The 16,310-nt window shown below is 63.7% G+C and overlaps 1 protein-coding gene across 5 annotated transcripts in view; it reads right to left on the reverse strand.

Moving 5' to 3' along the window:
- The window catches only part of RGS12 (regulator of G protein signaling 12), a 122,979-nt gene that overhangs the window by 7,747 nt on the left and 98,922 nt on the right, over positions 1 to 16,310 (reverse strand). For 3 of the 5 annotated variants that reach the window (XM_040488982.1, XM_040488975.1, XM_040489006.1), the window contains 13 exons: positions 14,448 to 14,617; positions 13,826 to 13,918; positions 12,979 to 13,122; positions 12,076 to 12,255; positions 11,397 to 11,550; positions 9,693 to 9,769; positions 7,561 to 7,755; positions 7,214 to 7,287; positions 6,592 to 6,718; positions 4,485 to 4,581; positions 3,041 to 3,111; positions 2,543 to 2,696; positions 706 to 1,167 (listed from right to left, as the gene is read on the reverse strand). In XM_040488982.1, the coding sequence (XP_040344916.1) occupies positions 706 to 1,167; positions 2,543 to 2,696; positions 3,041 to 3,111; positions 4,485 to 4,581; positions 6,592 to 6,718; positions 7,214 to 7,287; positions 7,561 to 7,755; positions 9,693 to 9,769; positions 11,397 to 11,550; positions 12,076 to 12,255; positions 12,979 to 13,122; positions 13,826 to 13,918; positions 14,448 to 14,617 (1,998 nt within the window). Of the gene's footprint in view, positions 1 to 705; positions 1,168 to 2,542; positions 2,697 to 3,040; positions 3,112 to 4,484; positions 4,582 to 6,591; positions 6,719 to 7,213; positions 7,288 to 7,560; positions 7,756 to 9,692; positions 9,770 to 11,396; positions 11,551 to 12,075; positions 12,256 to 12,978; positions 13,123 to 13,825; positions 13,919 to 14,447; positions 14,618 to 16,310 lie in introns of those variants that run through there. The other 2 variants (XM_040488997.1, XM_040488988.1) reach the window with 2 other exon arrangements.

Consider the following 16,310-nt stretch of genomic DNA (forward strand, 5'->3'; position numbering starts at 1 on the left):
CGGGCAGCCGTATCGCTCACCTCCACACCCGCTAACTCGAGCATCCGTCTGGAGGACACCTGTGCATATTCCAGGCCCGGGAACCCCCAGGACTCCCGAGCCCCGGCCCGGCTACGCGGGGCCAGACACGGCTGCAGTCTCACGGAGTCGGGCGAGCGGGCGCAGCCCTCCCTACAGAGGACCTGGATGCCCTTCCGAATCACACGGGGCCTTACCACTTGCTCAAGACAAATGCTATTTGGTTTCCAGTCTCGAGACTAAAACGCTAAAAGTGCCAGCTATGCACGTTTTAAGAACAGCACGTACGTTTTCAGAAACTCCCCGGACCTTGCGCAGAGGCAGCAGGGGACCCGGGAGCGAGGAGGAGGCTGGCGGGAGAGCGCCGCCGTCTGTCCAGGCGGGGGCCACTCAGATGCATCACCACTTCCGGAGCATCGCGCGGCCTCGCCCGCTCGCCCTGAGCCCCTCTGTGACCCGTCCCGGACACACGCACACGTGCTCCTAAAGGAAAGGCAGAGGCGGCCGGCCCACGGGGACCGTGACGATAGCGGCCACGCCGGAACGCCTCATCAGCTAGAGGATTGGGGTAGAGGGTGACTTACCATAAGTGTTTCTTTTTTTATTGGAAACTGAGTGGACAACAGCGGGCGGACAGCGGACTAGCAGAGACTCAAAGGTGAGGGGGGGGGTCAAACCTGGAGGTACCTGGTCTCGGAGGTCCGGCCGAGTCCTGCGGGGTGGGGGTTGGCGGCAATAAAGTGCTGTTGGGGCTGCTGATGTCCCCCTCCCCCGTGAGCGTCAGGTCGGCCACATGCTCGCCCTCCATGGTCTGGACGCCCCCGGCCTCGGCTTCCTGGGCGTGGGGCGTGGGGGTCTGGGGGGCACTGAGAGGTGGGCTGTCGGCCGAGCTGGGGCTCGTCCCCGGGCTCTCGTGGCAGTCTCGGACGGGCCCCCACGGCTCCTGGGCCCGGGGAGCCTTTTCCTTGCCGTTGCTGGTGAAGCTTCTCTTGCCGAGGCCCTTAGCCGCGGCGGGCGGGGGGAGGGCCAGCTCCGAGGGGCCGGGGGGCAGACGCAGGAACTCGGGAAGAACCAGGTCCTCCTTCCTTAGCAGCCCGCGCTGGTCGTCTGCTCTGTTGCTCTGAGCTTTGGAAATGAGCTCAAAAAACTCTATTGGAAAAGAACCCCACAGCAACCCAGTCTTAGAGAGGTTCAGAGCTGGGCACGCACAGCAAAAAGTTCACCGTCTGGAAAGCTCTGGTCGTGGGCTGTCCCACTGCCCTGAACTCCAGGCCACGGGCCGACCGGGCGCCTCCCTCCATCACCACCTGCACCCTCAGAACTGTGGGGAGGCCCCAAACTAAGGGGAGGCCCCAAAACTAAGTTGTGTGAAGTCCAGATCCGAACAGACCAAAGCACCTGCTGGACGTGCGGTGTGCGGACGGCTTTGGTGATGTGTTTGTCGCCCACACTCTGATTACACCTGGAGGCCCGGACCCTCCTGATGATTGGGGGGCGGGGGGGGGCACCGGAGGCACGAGTGAGCCCGCGGCCCCCCAAGACGGCAGCGTGTGAAAGCTGGGCCTCGAGGGGTCACCACCTTCTGGCAGAAGGTGGTCTGTCTCCCACCTTCCTGGAGGGGGAGGCTGTGGACAGCCTGCCCTTTGCCCCTGGCCTCCTCCAGAGCTCCTGCCCTCTTACCTGGGCCTCCGCCAGCCGTCACTGGAGTTCACCGTCCAAAGTAGACAGAGTCTAAGCTGAGCTTTCTCCAGCATTTAAATTACACTCTTAGTTTTCAAAAAATGACCAGGAGTTTAAGGTCTCAAATCGTAAAGACTCTCAGCAGCGAGCAGGCGTGTGTCTTACTTCTGCCTCCTCGGTGGCCAATGGAGGCCGGGGGAGGCGGGGCGAGCAGGCTCAGGTAGGCCTTCACAGGGGAGCTAGCTGGGAGCCCAGCTGACTAGGAGGCCCTCCCTGGATCAAACTTCAGGCCGCTGTAACAGCTGTGAGATTTGATTCTGCTGTTACAGGCTTTCAGAAGAAAAAGAAGTTTCCATAAGAGATCACCTCTCCTAGGGTCTCTTGGACCACCCTTTCTCTCCCCTGCAGGCCCGGGGAGTACAGGGCATCCAGCCCAACAGGCTAAGGCACACGCCTTCCTCAGGGCCTCTGACCGGCAAGGTCAGCGAGCCCAGGGCCCTCCCAGCTGCCTCCTCCCCACCTGGCACCCGCCCTGCTGGTGGGGACTCTGGCCGGGGCCCTCTGACACTAGCTGAGCCCTCATACAAGTGGGGAGGGAGGGGCGCAGACAGATCCTGGGGGACCGCTTGCTGTGCCCCTCAAGGGCAGTCCCTGGCTCCTCAGGGGCCTGATAACTCAGTCTGGAAAGAGGGAAGAGTCACACCGAGAGCCACAGGCTGATGCAGGGGTAAGGCAGGACAGCATCCTTCTGGTGTCACTAACTCAGAGAAAGTTCTAACGGTTGCCCTGGGAAACTGACATCGCATTCACTAGAAAACATGGAAGTTTTAAAAAGTACACATACCCTCTGCTTCGTCCAAATTAATTTTCTGATATTTTTTTTTCCCAATCTTTGCAATAGATTCTTCTCTCTTTGAAAGCCGGGGATCCCTAGCATTTTTTCCATTTTGTCCTTTTATTTTAATAGAATTAGACTTGCCTAGTGTTCTCTCCTCTCCCTGCATTAGAAGGAAAGTCAGAGTACACACAACCCATCAGTTAGAGACAGAAAGGACCCCTGAGACACATCGCGTCGACACACGCGTCACGTGCCTTGCGGTAAAAGCAGTCGCGATGACGAAGTTTCCAAAAACACCCCACCCCCAACGCAGGGGAACAGACAGCCAATGGCCCAGGGTCAGGGGGAGCCGGGCACCTGCAGGGGAGCAGGGGTGCGGGGCCGGCCCAAGCAGAGAGCTGGTGGGCACGAACGGGCGACAGACAGAGGGGCGTGAGGGGCCCGACCTGAGCTGCGCCAGCCAGGAGCGAGGAAACCGGGCGGACGAGGGCAGAGCGGAATTACCGTAGCCGAGTGGTTTCTGGAACTGGAATTTACAGCTATATTCTGTTTGACTGGTGCACTTTTCTGTTTCTCTGTGGATACCGAACACAGCGAGATAAGCTTTGTAATTACAGTGAATCATAAGTCCGCCCGAACGTTTAAACATAATCACATTTGTATCTTTTCGAGAGAAAGCTGTCGAGAAGCCAAAGCTATTCAAGATCCCTCACTTCATATGCACACACAGGCCAAAATGCCGGTTCAGAACAAGGGACGAGAGACCACCGTCCCCCACCCACCGCGTCAGGGGCAAGATGGCGGGGTGGGGGTGGGGGGGGGGGAGAATGGTGGCTCCACCCTACAGTTATGGGGACTTTTTGGACGTGGTGAAAGAAAGGCTCGTTTCAGGTACTGTCTGGCATGAAGATTCTTTAGACAGCAGAAGATTCTCACATTTATGACCTATTTTCAAACACGGCTGTTGCCCCAAGTCAGGGCTACAGGCCGGCCTCTGCTGGCACCAGAGGTCCAAAGCCCACTCTGCTGGCCCGGAATCACCTAGAGGGATAACAGCGCTCCTGCCTGAGAGCAGCTTTGCAAACACGCTGGGTGCACCCGCCTGTGGTGCCACCGTCACCCCACCCCACCCCGTCTGGCCACCAGGCCCCCGAAAGAGCGCAGCATTCTCTGGGACCAAGGGTGGGCCCGGAAGATCCCTCCTCCGCCACCAGGGGGCAGAGAGGAGCAGGACACTGCAGTCAGGGAGGCCACCCGGGGTGGGGGAGGAGACCTGTGAGCCCAACTACATTTCAGAGCAGAACACGCCCCCGCCGGGTGGGAGCCTGGGAAAGGGAAGACGCAGCCCTGAGTCGCATAGTATCTCTTGCAAAGTATCTCTGCGCCCGGGGACCCAGCAGACGGTTCTGGAAAGCCCTCTCCGGGAGGCATGCTTCCTACTGCCCTGCGCCTAGGTGGCGGCTGGGTGTTCTGAGGAGAGTGCAGGCCCCTGAGGCGTTGGGGCGAAGCGTGGAGGACTGACTGCTGACCCCGAGGCTGGGCACCCGGCGGTGGGGACCCAGCCTGTGACCCTCGGGCCCAGCACCTCAAGGCCTCCCAGGAGGGAGCACTCTGGCCAAAGCCCCGGGGACGGGGCACGTTGGACCTGCGCAGCAATCCTGTGGGGCTCCTGGCAGGCCTGTCACCCGCCCCTCTTACAGCCGAGAGGAGGAGGCCTGTCACCCGCCCCTCTTACAGCTGTGCCAGCAGGCGCGTGGCTCCTAGAGCAAGGCCCTCGTGCTCCCGGTCCCTGTTGTTGGCCTCCTGCCCGCGGTCAGGGCTGAACCAGGCTGGGGTTGGATCCTGCCCTGTGAGGCCCTAAATGAGACCACGGGGTAGCCGGGCTGGGGGCTTTCAGGAGGCAGAGCAAAGGGGACCCCAGCAGGCTGGGGACAGAGGCCTCGCTCACCTTTTCCTCTGGAGGGCTCCCTCTCCTCCAAGATGACCCGTTGCCCGTCCAGACTGGATATGGGGGCGCCGAGGTCCAGGGGCTCCTTCTCTCCACTCTAGAAGCAGAGATGGTGCAGGGAGTGACTCACCCGGGTCAGAACTTTTTGGACGCTGTGTGTGTTCCAGCCACTGACGGGGAGGCCGTGCCGGGCCTGCTGGAGTCACGTGCCAGGTGCCCCCAGGCCCTATCACCTGGGCAGGGCTGCCTCAGAGGGCGCTCGGTAGGTGCCCAGCCAGCAACGCAGGGGACCGACCTGGGGCCGGCCACACACTGCCGACGTGGGTAACACGGGTTCTGAGCAGTGGCTGGCCTCCGGGGAACGCCTGTGGTCCGAGGGATGTGCGTGCGCAGGCTGCTGGCCTACAGCTCGTGGAACAAGACCCAGGATGGGGTGGGGGGGTGGGGAGAGTGCTCGGGGAACGCGGCGGATATCTCAGTCCACAGACCCGGCGTCTTACACGTCGCATCCGCTCCGCACACCTCTCCTCACCTGATGAGGCGAGCGTCAAAACCCGCCTCCCTGACCCTCAGAGGCGGTTGGGGGGCGAAGGGCGAGAGCAAACTGTTTCCTCTGCAGACAGGCAGAGGCGACAGCTCGCAGAGCCACTTGAGGTCCCGGGCGGCACCCTCAGCTGTGGCCACGGGGCCCGCCCTCCTCCCCTCGGGGAACCACCCTGCTGCCCAGGCCACACCACTGTTCAAAGAAAGGAATCGGAACTGGCAGTTTGCCTTCCTAAGTTCCGTCGGTCGAGAGGACAATTAAAGTGACCAGATGCCAAGTCGGAGTGACTGGTGCCAGACCCGAGGAAAAGGACTGACGGCTGATGGGTCTGCCCCGCTCTCCATGTTCCCCGCCTAGGTGGCCGTATTCACTGGCGAGGCCACATCTGTCACAAGCCATGCCACAAGAAGTGTCCGTGGCCGGAGACCCAAGGCGGCTGACCCTCTCTTCCCAGTGAGGGTCTCAGCAGCCAGAAAGCAGCTCACCCAGCAAACAAGCCCATTCTACAGACAGGGAGACTGAGACAGAGAGCAGTGAGGCGCTAGCTCAGGATCTCAGAGTGAGAGCAGGAGGCCGGGTGGCGCCCCAGTCCAAGTCCCTCTCCATCCGGCACAGTCTAGACTCCGACGGCGGCCCTCCCTGCCGAGCTGGGGAAGCGGCCCCGGGCTACCCTCAGGATCCCGGTGAACAACACAACACGGCCCCCTCGTTCATTTCAAAGCTCTTGAACGATCTGGGGCCCAATTCAGAGACCATTAAAATCCTCCAAATACTCGAAATCATAGATTGCTCTGATAAAGTTCCTTCTACGAAGAGAGACCACAGGGCGAACACTGTACCATTAACCACCACGCTTCACGGTAAGCGGGCACAATGCGCCACAACACATCGGTGATTTCAGCACAGACCGGGCCGCGGGAGTGCCAGCCTCCTGCCCCAGGACGTCCCCCCGAAACCGTCTGGCCACAGGGGGAAAGGACCCTGCCCTGGTTCACTGCGGCTTCTTTGTCCCCGCGTGCGGTCTCCCTCACTTGCTCACGTTATGCCCCGGGGGCCCTGCTTGGACATGGCGCATTTTTAGGTCTCAGGAAATGTAAACGAGAGGGACCCAAGGCCGTCTGCCAAAGCCCGGCAGCTGCTCAGGGTGCGGGACGTACCCGTGCCCCTGGCTCCCTGCCAGCCCATCAGATCTGCAGACGGTGGGGAGATTCCAGGGCTTTTCAGTGGTTGGTTTCTCATTCTTGTTTCTCTGGGCCCAAACCACATCTCAGCTATCACCCAGAGCTCCCTGGGAACCATCAAGGTGTAAGTAAACAGGGAGCATTTCCACTCACTAGGACCCCCGCCCCCCAGGGCCTTGGCGTGCCCCCAGGTCACACACGCACGCACGTGGAGCTCCAGAGGCGGGCCTGCACGCCGCACCCCCTCCCACCACCCCCCGCCCCAGCCCCGACCAAGGTCTCACACACCCGCGTGAGGGGTGCCAGAGGCAAGCCCCGACAGCGAGCAGGCGCTGGGCGTGCCGCGTGGGGAACTCAGCCGCAAGCCCCCCGGGTCACTCACCAGCCTGGCCACCAGCTCATTCAGGTGCAGGCCGTACTTGGCCACCACGGGCCGCAGCACTTCCGTCACGGGCTTGGTGGGCTTGGCCTTGAGTCCCACTGACCGGTTGATCGGCACCAGATCCAGCCTGGTTGGAGGGGGAGGAACACGAACACATCTGCTGCAAATATACACTCAGATGTTCCTTCTCAAGGACGGGATGACGTGGCACCCACAGGCGACCCGCGGCACCTTGGGGCTCAGCAGCGCGTGCCAGGCTGGGGCCGAGGAGCACCCTCGGCACGAGAAGGAAGCCGGGAGGGGCGTCTCCGAGGTTTTCAGTGGGCTGTCATCCCGGGCAAAGAGGGGGCCCGTCCTGGCCGATGGCCAGCACTGTGCTGTCCTGCCTGCCCACCCCTGGGGACACCTGTGAGGCAGGACAGACAGTGACCGGCTGCGGGCTCCTGGGGACTCGTTGCGGCCACCGCCACCCCCCACCCCACCCCGCTCCCCCCCCCCCCACCCCACAAAGCGGGTGCCTGCCTTCCCTTCCCAGCCGCGCACGCAAGGCTGGCAGGGACGCCCCCAGAGACGGACGTGTGGCCCAGGAGACCCCGTGGAACAGCAGCGGCGTTGTTCGTACCGAAACAAAGTCCGCTTTTCCAGCCGCAGGTCCCGAGACTCCAGGATGCTACTGTCTTGGTGCAGCACCAGAGGCTTTGCAACACGTGGAAAGAACAGAGACCTGGGTCAGAGCGGGGGCGGGCGAACGCCCCCGGAACGCGCCCCTGCGTCCTGCCTGCAGCGGGACAGCCGTGCGTCCCACACGGCCTCTCAGAGAAGGCGGCCCCGCAGACAAGCTAAGTCAGCGCCACGCGTCCCTGCGACCGGAGGGCCCAGGCAGCTCTGGCCAGCAAGACAGACAGAGACAGACCCGCCGGCACCCCCACCCCCCCACCCCGGGCAGACCCCGTGGCGAGGGCCCTGTACCTTGTCCCCGCCCACCAGGAAGAGGTCCACCGCCGCCCCGTTGAGGCTGTGTCGCTCACAGAGCCCAGCCAGGACCTCCTTGATGGACAGCCCCACCTGGACCGCCACCATGCAGGACGTCCCGTCGGGGAGCTGGACGCTGCAGTGCCTGGCCGCCTTGTCCCGCTCTGGCACCGAGGTCCTGCAGGCCTCTGACTGGGGAGCCGGGAGACAAGTGTCACGACGGGTGCACAGGCACCCCGAGAAGCACCCCCCCCCCCCTCTGGCCAGCACCAAGGAGCCGACCAAGTGGGTGGGGCTGCTAAGTACCGCACGAGAAGGCAGCTGTCTCTAGTCCTTCCTGGCCTGTGACCCACTCACAAGGGCCGGGCTTAACGAGCCGCTGGGCTCTGAACGGGATGGGCCCTTCGCGTGTTGTTTTCAGGGGGCTTGTGTTGGCCCCAGAGCTGGAAGCAGACGGGGCCGCCCTGTGGAGCCCGCTCCTGCCTCGCAGACGGCCACACTGGGGACCCACCAGGCGGGCCAGATGCACGCGGGGGGCCTGAGGCCCCGCCCAGTCTGGGAGGCCCCTCGGCTGCCCCCCTTATCCTTCTGGCCCTTCCCACCTGAGCCCCCACGACCGGAGGCCTCTCCCAGAGGACTGGACTGTGGACTGTGGAGGGTACGGGGGGGGCCCGAGGCCGGGGCCGGGGCAGGGAGCAGGGCAGCGCGGGCAAAGGTTCGCAGGCAGGAACACGCACCCGAGGGGTGACGACCCCTCCCGCGGACACCGGCCATCGGGTCAGAGAAGCCAGTGAGGGGCGTTGTGTCCTGACAGTCCCATACACTATGCAAGGCTCAGCACTGGATGTGCAGGGCGCGGGGCTGTGAGGGGCACAGTAGGAGCCTCGGCTCCGCCCTCCTTTAGTGGCTGGCAGACCACCCCTCGCCCCGGGCCAGTGTGAGGGACAGGACCGGGCCTCCTCGGGGGCCCTTTCGCCCAGAGGACGCTCGACACCCTCCCCGGGTGAGGACGTGGCCCCAGCCGGCCTGCCCGGCCCTCAGCAGCGAGACACCCGCGCGGAAGGGGGAGGTCGGGCGGGGAGAGGCGGGCTCCGGGGCACTGTGGGCTGAGGCTTTCGGAAACGGCAGTCTGTGATTTCATCGTCTGCATTATTCATGGACTAAGTCGGGGGCTCGGGAAATGGCTACTCAGCACTCGGTCCCGGTACCGGGACCCACACCCGGATGTGGGGGCTCCCGAGCGGGCAGGACGTGGACGAGGGGCCAGCCCGTGGCCCTGTTCCCGCGGCAGACCTCAGGTCTATCCGTGACGTCTCCCCTGGTCTCTGCGGGTCAATGGCGTGTCCCGGCCGCAAAGGGCTCCTGCGTGTCCTTCTACCGTACCGCCTGCCTCGGCCGCCACTCTGCTGTGGCTGTCTCCTCCTGAAAATCTCTGTGGCCCTGACATCGCTTCAGAAAACGGAGTCCGTAGGTGGTAGGCTGATTATAAAATGGCCCCAGCTACTCCCTTCCCCCGGATGCAGGCGCAGTAAGGAAGGTTCTCTGTTTCTTAAGCTGGAGTTTGGGCGGTTTGCTGGCCCGCGGCGGTTCACTGGCTCAACCCTCCCAGCTCTAACTGTGGCACAGTGTCCCTGGAGAGGAGGGGATACTCTGCGAGCACGAGCCAGGAGGTTTTCCACGCCCGCTGTGAGACAAGAGCTGGCGGCCAGCAGGTGCCCCCAGCCGACTGAGAGCAGGGTCACGACCAGCAGCCAGCCTGCCACACGGGCCGGGGTGGGGGCGGAAAGGGGGTCCCCTCAGGGTAGCCCCCGCGAGCAGAAGCACAGGTGCGAGGAGGCAGGAGGTGACGGGACGGTCACACGCGAGACCAACGGAAAGCTCTGTTGGCTCTTAGTGGGGCTCACACAACGGGAGCTGGCTGAGAACAGACGTCAGCAATAAAGCCAGAAATAATCTAGTGCACAAGCAGCAGCCCTCCCCCGCGTCCCCACGTGCCCAGGAGCCCCGGCCCCACATCAGCGGCACCCGCGTTTGTTCGGCTTCATGAGTGGGGGGTTTGCGTGGCCAAACACGGAGGCGGATTTCACGAATCCGCTGTGGCCTTTGGGAGGGGGGAGGCAGTGACTTACCAGGTCCAGGCTCCCCGCGGAGGACACGGAGCCCTGTGACTCGCGGCGACCCAGGCCTCCGTTGGCGTGCAGGGGTTCTTGATGGGGAAACACAGTGACTCAGCACCGGAGGCCAGCTCTCCCCCTCGGCACGTGATACAGGGCCCGCCTTCCTCGGTCACATCCCCAACCTCACCCTTCCAGGCCAAGCAGACCAGGGACACGGAGAGGCCTCTCAGAGGCACCCCCCTCGGCTAGACTCCGTTCTGCCCTTGGCCGTAGCCGGCCCCCAGACGCACAAGGACACGCTCCTGGGGCGTGGAATTTTCACTTCGACACGTGGCTTCTGGGCCTAAATGGACAGTGGTAAGCACCCCGACCAGTGACCGCACCTCTACTCACGCTTGACTACCATCTTCCCGCCAGGTGCTCAAGCGAGCCAACGACCGCCCCATCGCCCCCACCAACTGAACTCGCCGTGGCCTCTGGCTAGTCTAGAGATCCCGAGAACTGACACACGCCGGCCCCGCTCCCCAGTCACGCCGCTGTGCCACAGCCAGCAGCTGCAGGCCAGGGTGCCAGGGGACCGCGGTCCCTGGTCCCGCTGCCCTCCTGAACCGCCGGCCCACCTGCCGAGGCGGCAGATCCCCAGACGACCAAGTCGGAATGCCTGGGGAGCGCCCTGGAGTCAGGGTTAGAGGCTGTTCCAGACGGCTCTCTAAAGATCTGCCAGGCGCAGGGACCCCAGACTCCTGGGGGGGGGGGCAGCCCCTGCTGTCTCTAGGTTCTCAGGGGTCCCCAGCCCCATCTACCTACAGCTCCTGCCCCTGCGACGGTCTCTCGCTGAGTTCTGCAAGTCTGTCCGCCCACAGCGTGACCCCGGGAACACTGGGGTGCCCGTGCCAAGCCCACAACCTTCCTAAGCTGCTGCAGTCTGTCAAATGGGCGCAAGAGGACTCGGTTCGCCGGCTGCTCTGAGAAGGACACAGAACGTACACTACGCAGGCCGCCTGGCGCGCCACAGGCCCCGTCCCGGGAGCTGCCACCACCTGTCCCTCTCCAGCGCTCCCTGCCTGTGCTCCCTCCATCAACGCCGTTCCAGGCCCTTTCCGCCCCATGCCTGCCCGGCCCGTGTAAACTGTCGACTGCTCTCTGCCTCGTCAGAAGCTGCTTTCAACCCTCTGCCCCGCCTCCCAGGAGGAGTCCGTCCCTCTGTCACTATCTGCTGAGCTACACGTAAGAAAGAAGCCAACGGAGAAAATATCTAGAATGGGCGACCCACAGCATCTACAATAATACAGAATTACGATTTTGAAAACGCGGGATACCCCAACTATGGTACTACATTTTAAAAAATTACAAAGGCTCACACACCCCTACACACACCTAGAAAGCCGCCCAGGCAGGAAACCAAGAGGCTGTCTGGGTGCAGAGAAGGCAGGACGCTTGTGTTGTCTCGTCTCCCCCATTTCCTACCGGGAGGGCCGGAGAGGATGGCACGCCGGGCCCGCCCGCAGGGTGCCCTGGCCGAGTGGGGAGTGGGCTGGAACGCACCCTCACCCCCTTTGGCAAACGGCACCGAAGCCACACTGTTTCACTCCGGCTGGCCTGCCCCCAAAGGGCTACGCCCGCGGACACAGAGCCGCGTTCTGCGTGTGCCCCGGACGTGCCCTTGCACACCGCCGGCAGACCCCGGCCAGGCCACCCCCACCCGCCACCACACACCGTTTGCGTGGTCGCCGTGCTCCTTCTTCTTCTGCGACCGCCCGGTGCTCCTGGTCCTGGACCAGGAAAAGAACGCTCCTTTCCGCTTCTTTTCACTGTCCTCATCCCCCAGCTCTTCATTCAAGGATCTTCCTGATCTCGATTTTCCACTCAACTATCATCAAACAGAGACGTTAAAATAGCGTAACATTACTTAAACTTTTTAAAATGTGTATTTATTTTTGAGAGAGAGAGAGAGAGAGAGAGAGAGACAGAGCAAGAGCAGGGGAGGGGCAGAGAGAGGGAGATGCAGAATCCGAAGCAGCTCCGGGCTCTGAGCCCATGGGCTCAAACCCAGGAACCGTGAGATCACGACATGAGCCGAAGTCGGATGCTCAACCGACTGAACCACCCAGGCGCCCCAGCATAACATTATTTTAACGTTACGTCAAGTGTGAAGGGAAGCTGAAGAGGGCTGTAGGCGGATCTGTGGGGTGGCCCAGACCCTTCGACAGCCGGAGGGCAGCACTACCGCGAATGGAACCCCTGCCCCCTGCCCCAGGCACAGGATGCGTCCCAGGAGGGCTGGGTCCTAGCGATCTAGCGATGCGTGCTACCCCTTTCCCCTGCCCCCCCCCCCCCGCCCCACCACCCCCTGGCACTCCCATCCGCCCAGAAGACACGGCGGGTGCACGGGCACCTTCTTGGGCGTGGACACGCCGGAGTGCTCCGAGCTGACGCTGCCCTTGGAGGCCGGGCTGCTGGGCACCTGCTGTGCGTCCGGGAGCGAGCGGCCTTCCACCTCGGCCAGGATGCACTCTTGGTACAGCTGGGACTTGAGGAAGCGCGTGTAGCTGTCGAACTTCATCAGGTTGAAGATCTACGGAGCACACGCGGCACGCTGTAGCTTGACGAGCCCCTGGAGCGCTCGGCCCCCGGGCCCACCTGCCGCGGCCGCCGCACAGGGGTGCTCAGGCCACGCCAGCCTCTTCCTCGCTCTCCGACTCCGTGAACCCCAACCACTCACGGGAAGTCGGCACCAGGAGCAGACTCCGGGCATCTCCCGGGCAGTCCTGGACAGGCCCCGCTTTGTTAGATAAGAGTGAAACCAGACGTAACTGGGAATCTGAAGGAAGCGAGAACTGCCTTGGAAACACTTTCCTCCACTACTTTCCACGTTATTCATACGATTTAGTAACAGACGTGCTCCCTGAGGAGGCTGGTGGGTCATGCGCCCTGACAAACAACGTTCGTTATTGTGATAAATGACGCTGCACCCTTTTAATCACAGTGACATCCCGGAACTGAAAAAAACTCAGAACACGCACACACGTCGGCACCCGCGGACCTGAGACGTCACACAAAGGTGTGCGTCTGAGCGACCACAGACAGGGCTCGTGGCCAGTTATTTCACGGCCCCACCGATGCCCCCCACCCCCGCCCCCCCCCGCGACAAGCCTGGGGGGGGCCCCGGGGCGCCCCCCCCCACCCCCCCCCCCGGGGGCCCCCCCCCCCCCTCGGGCTGGCCGCCCGCTTGTGGGCACGCGGTCCCGCGGAGAGGACCCTGGCGAGGAGTCCCTGCGGGGAACCGAGGCACAGTTACCTGGAGCTGCTGCTCCTTGAACATGTCGGGGTGCGGAGCACTGAGAATGTCATCCGCCAGCTGGGCCTGGCTGTCGATGTTGACGGGGGTGGTGGCTTTGCTGCACAGGAACTTGCTGAAGATCTCGCGGGCCCTGTAGGAGAGCTGACAGGACACGGGTGTGGGCGGGAAGCGCGGGCCGCGGGCTCCCCCGACGTGCAAGCGTGCTGCTGGTCTCCAAGTTCCAAACGCCCGACGCGGGCCCAGCGGTGCAGACGCACTTCCCTAGGGCCCAGTAAATACTGCCTGCTTGAGTGAACGGAGGTCAAGCCGGTAGGAAACCTTCCAGCAAACGGGCTCCTCCCTGACTTTCTCCAGCGGGCGCTGCTGGGGCCCTGGGGCACCGAGGGGCCGTCCCGCACGTGGCGCTTCACGCGTGTGGTCTCAGCAAGCGGGGACTCATCCGTGCCACACGGCGTGAGCCGGGCACATAAGAGGCCTCATCCGCGGCGGGAAGGAGGGCCCGCACCGTGGACCAGGGCCGGCGCCCGTGGGGGCTTCTCTCGTGGCAGGTGAGGCGTGGGCAGTGGAGCCGCACAAACGCACACGCTCAGGGCGTGCTCCTGCCCGGGGATCGAAGTCCCCTTCCAACACGCGGAGCGGCAGCACGTCCGCGGAAAGAGGTTTCACAGGCGCTTACGTCAACCACGTTCAGGCAAAATTAATCATCACACGTATTGGGAAAGTTATGCTGAAAAAGAAGCGTCTCTCGGTAACCCCATGAGAACACAGTCACGTCGCCCTCAGACCGCCCTGGGGTCTAGCCCACGGCGAGACCTTCCCGCTCCCCAGGCGTGAGCAAACTTACCTCCTTCTTGTCGTGTGCAGGAACATGGTTAAAATATTCACAGGCCTGCCAGAATAAAATGTTTTCTTCACTGAATTCCTTCCTTAGGAAATCCTAAGAAAAACACCAGCAATTAGCCTTCACGTGCGACCAGCCCGTCACCGGCATCCGCCCTCCTCCTGAGCTGTCGCCTCGCTCCCGCCCTTCGCTTTGGTTTGCCTTCCACAGACACCGGGGGCCGGAAGCGTCTCTCCCCAGCCTCCCCGAGGGCCGCGGACCACAGACTGAAAGCCGCCTGCACTTTAAGGACCGTGTTGGTGTTCGCCGCTGTTCCCCCAAAGGCAGGACACCCTTCCCAGCAGCCGCGCTCGGCACGTGGAGCTCCGCTAAGCATTGACAGGAGGCTCCGTGCTCGCTGCTGCGGGGGGACCCGCCACGCAGAGCCAGGGCCGAGCTGGGCAGAGGCCCCCTCCAGCCCCGGTCTCCCGTGCGACGAGCAGGGGGCCAGGGGGAGGCCCCCGCGGGAGGCCTCTCGGCGACTCCACCGCTGCTGACCTTGGGGTGTGCGCCCCAGGTCCTTCTTGAGGAGCCCCCGGCGGAGGGAGCAAATGGCCCCCGGGCCCCGTGACCACCCCCTACTCACAGAGAAGTAGCGGACGCCAAGAGGGTCCTGCAGAAGGCGCTCGAACGACACGGCCCAGCTGGCGGCCCTCCTCTCGCGCAGGCGCCTGCAGCTCTGGACGCTGGGGAGGCTGGCATTGCTGCTGAGGCTGTGGTCGCTCGCGCGGTCCTTCAGGTCAGCGCCGGCCAGCTCTGCGGGACCAGCACAGACCCCACCTGCACATGCGTCCTCCATGCCGCCCGGCAGCGCCCGGCCCGGCCTTCCGGGCGGCCGCCAGGGGCTCTCCCCGGGCGTCTGTTCTAAAACACACACTCAGCCAACAAAACGCACCGAGTGCCTACAGCGTGCCCAGAGTTGGCCTGGGCACAGGGCACAGGGCACAGGGCAAGACGAACCCGGCCCTCATGCGGCCACACGCACACACACGGAGCGGGCGCGCCAAGCCCACGCCGCAGACGCAACAGGGCTCCCGGGTGACCCCGTCTGTGAGTTCGGGAGGTGCCGGGTCACCATGGGCGGGCGAGCAGAGCGAAAGGGGTACTGTGCCAGGGTGGGGGGGATGCGTGCCGTGGGCAAGCACACGCGTGTGTCCCGTCCTGCACACGGTCTCCCTGTAGAATGTGTGGCCTACCCTCCAAACGTACCACGACTCCATGACCACGCGTGTTGTCGGGACAGCCGGTGAGAAGCCGGCCCGGCGCAGAAAACACCACGGTTCCCGAGTGTCGACAAAATAGCCCCGAACGGCCTGGGTTCCCTCACGTTTTACGCGAAATCCCCGAATAGCCCGCTCCCTTCACAAAGGGCAGGGGAGTGTCTGGGGAGCCCCACGTCACCGTCTCCCACCTCACATCAGCAGCGGGCTGGGCCTCCCCCCCCCCACCCGGCAGGCCTGGTCGGCGAAACCCGAGGGGGCGGGTGCCGGCTGGCCGGGAGCAGGGCCAGATGCACACTGTGCCACGGACGTGCTCTCTTCTGTGCAGACGGCTTGCCTCACGCCAGGCTGCTCCCCCGACCCCCGGTCCCAACACCAAGGAGACCAGAGGCCAGGCCGCAGCCTGTGGACCCCAGATGACGCGGGAAAGGAGGGCACGAAGTCTAGAGGAGCACCCTGACTGATGCAACAGGGTTCGTGCGCTGCGCCCCGTGCCCCTCCCCGTGCTGCTGCGCGCAGTCGGCCCCCGGGCTGGCGGCGGGAGGAGCCCAGGGGACTGGCCGGGCGGCTCTGGCTCTAAGCCCACCAGTGCAAACGTACCTCCTTGCTGCCGAGGGGCCGGACACGGGGAAAGTGAGAGCCGCCCTGAGTTCTGATGCCCGCCGGTGGCCGCACGGGGAGCAGTGGGCACAGGCCACGCCTGCGGGCGCCACAACACAACCGCAGCCCAGACGGCCTCGAGGAGGCCCAGAGGGCGGAGGGCCAAGAAGGCAACCCCCCCCGGGGTCGGTCAAATCAGACCCGCTTGGTGGCTCGGGGCCACTGGGGCAGGACATTCAAAGTTGAAGAAGCACTCGGATTGGAAAAGAAAAGAAAAACATAAAGTCAAAGAGTAGTAACTTAAACTGCTATAGAAAACACGTCAATGAGATGAGATGGGACAAGGTCGGAAGAAAGACAGCTGGGATACTTCTCCGTGGCTCCATAGAGCTGCACATGGGACGTGTGAGCCTCGTGGTGCAGTGCACGCACTGCTCTCCCGGACCTGAGGCAGGCCCGGAGCTCGCGTGTGAGACGTGAAGCTCACCCCAGGGCCCGTGTGCACCACCTGCTACACTCTTAGCACAGCACGGCCAGCCGCGAGGGGTCCCAGCACGGCCCCCAGAGCACTCGGCAGCTCCACCGTCACCCTGGTAACCAGTCCCCGCGCACAGAACTGCCCCCTCCCC

Source organism: Herpailurus yagouaroundi, unplaced genomic scaffold (genome assembly GCF_014898765.1).
Source record: "Herpailurus yagouaroundi ecotype Mexico unplaced genomic scaffold, PumYag 28, whole genome shotgun sequence".
NCBI classification, from domain to species: Eukaryota; Metazoa; Chordata; class Mammalia; order Carnivora; family Felidae; genus Herpailurus; species Herpailurus yagouaroundi.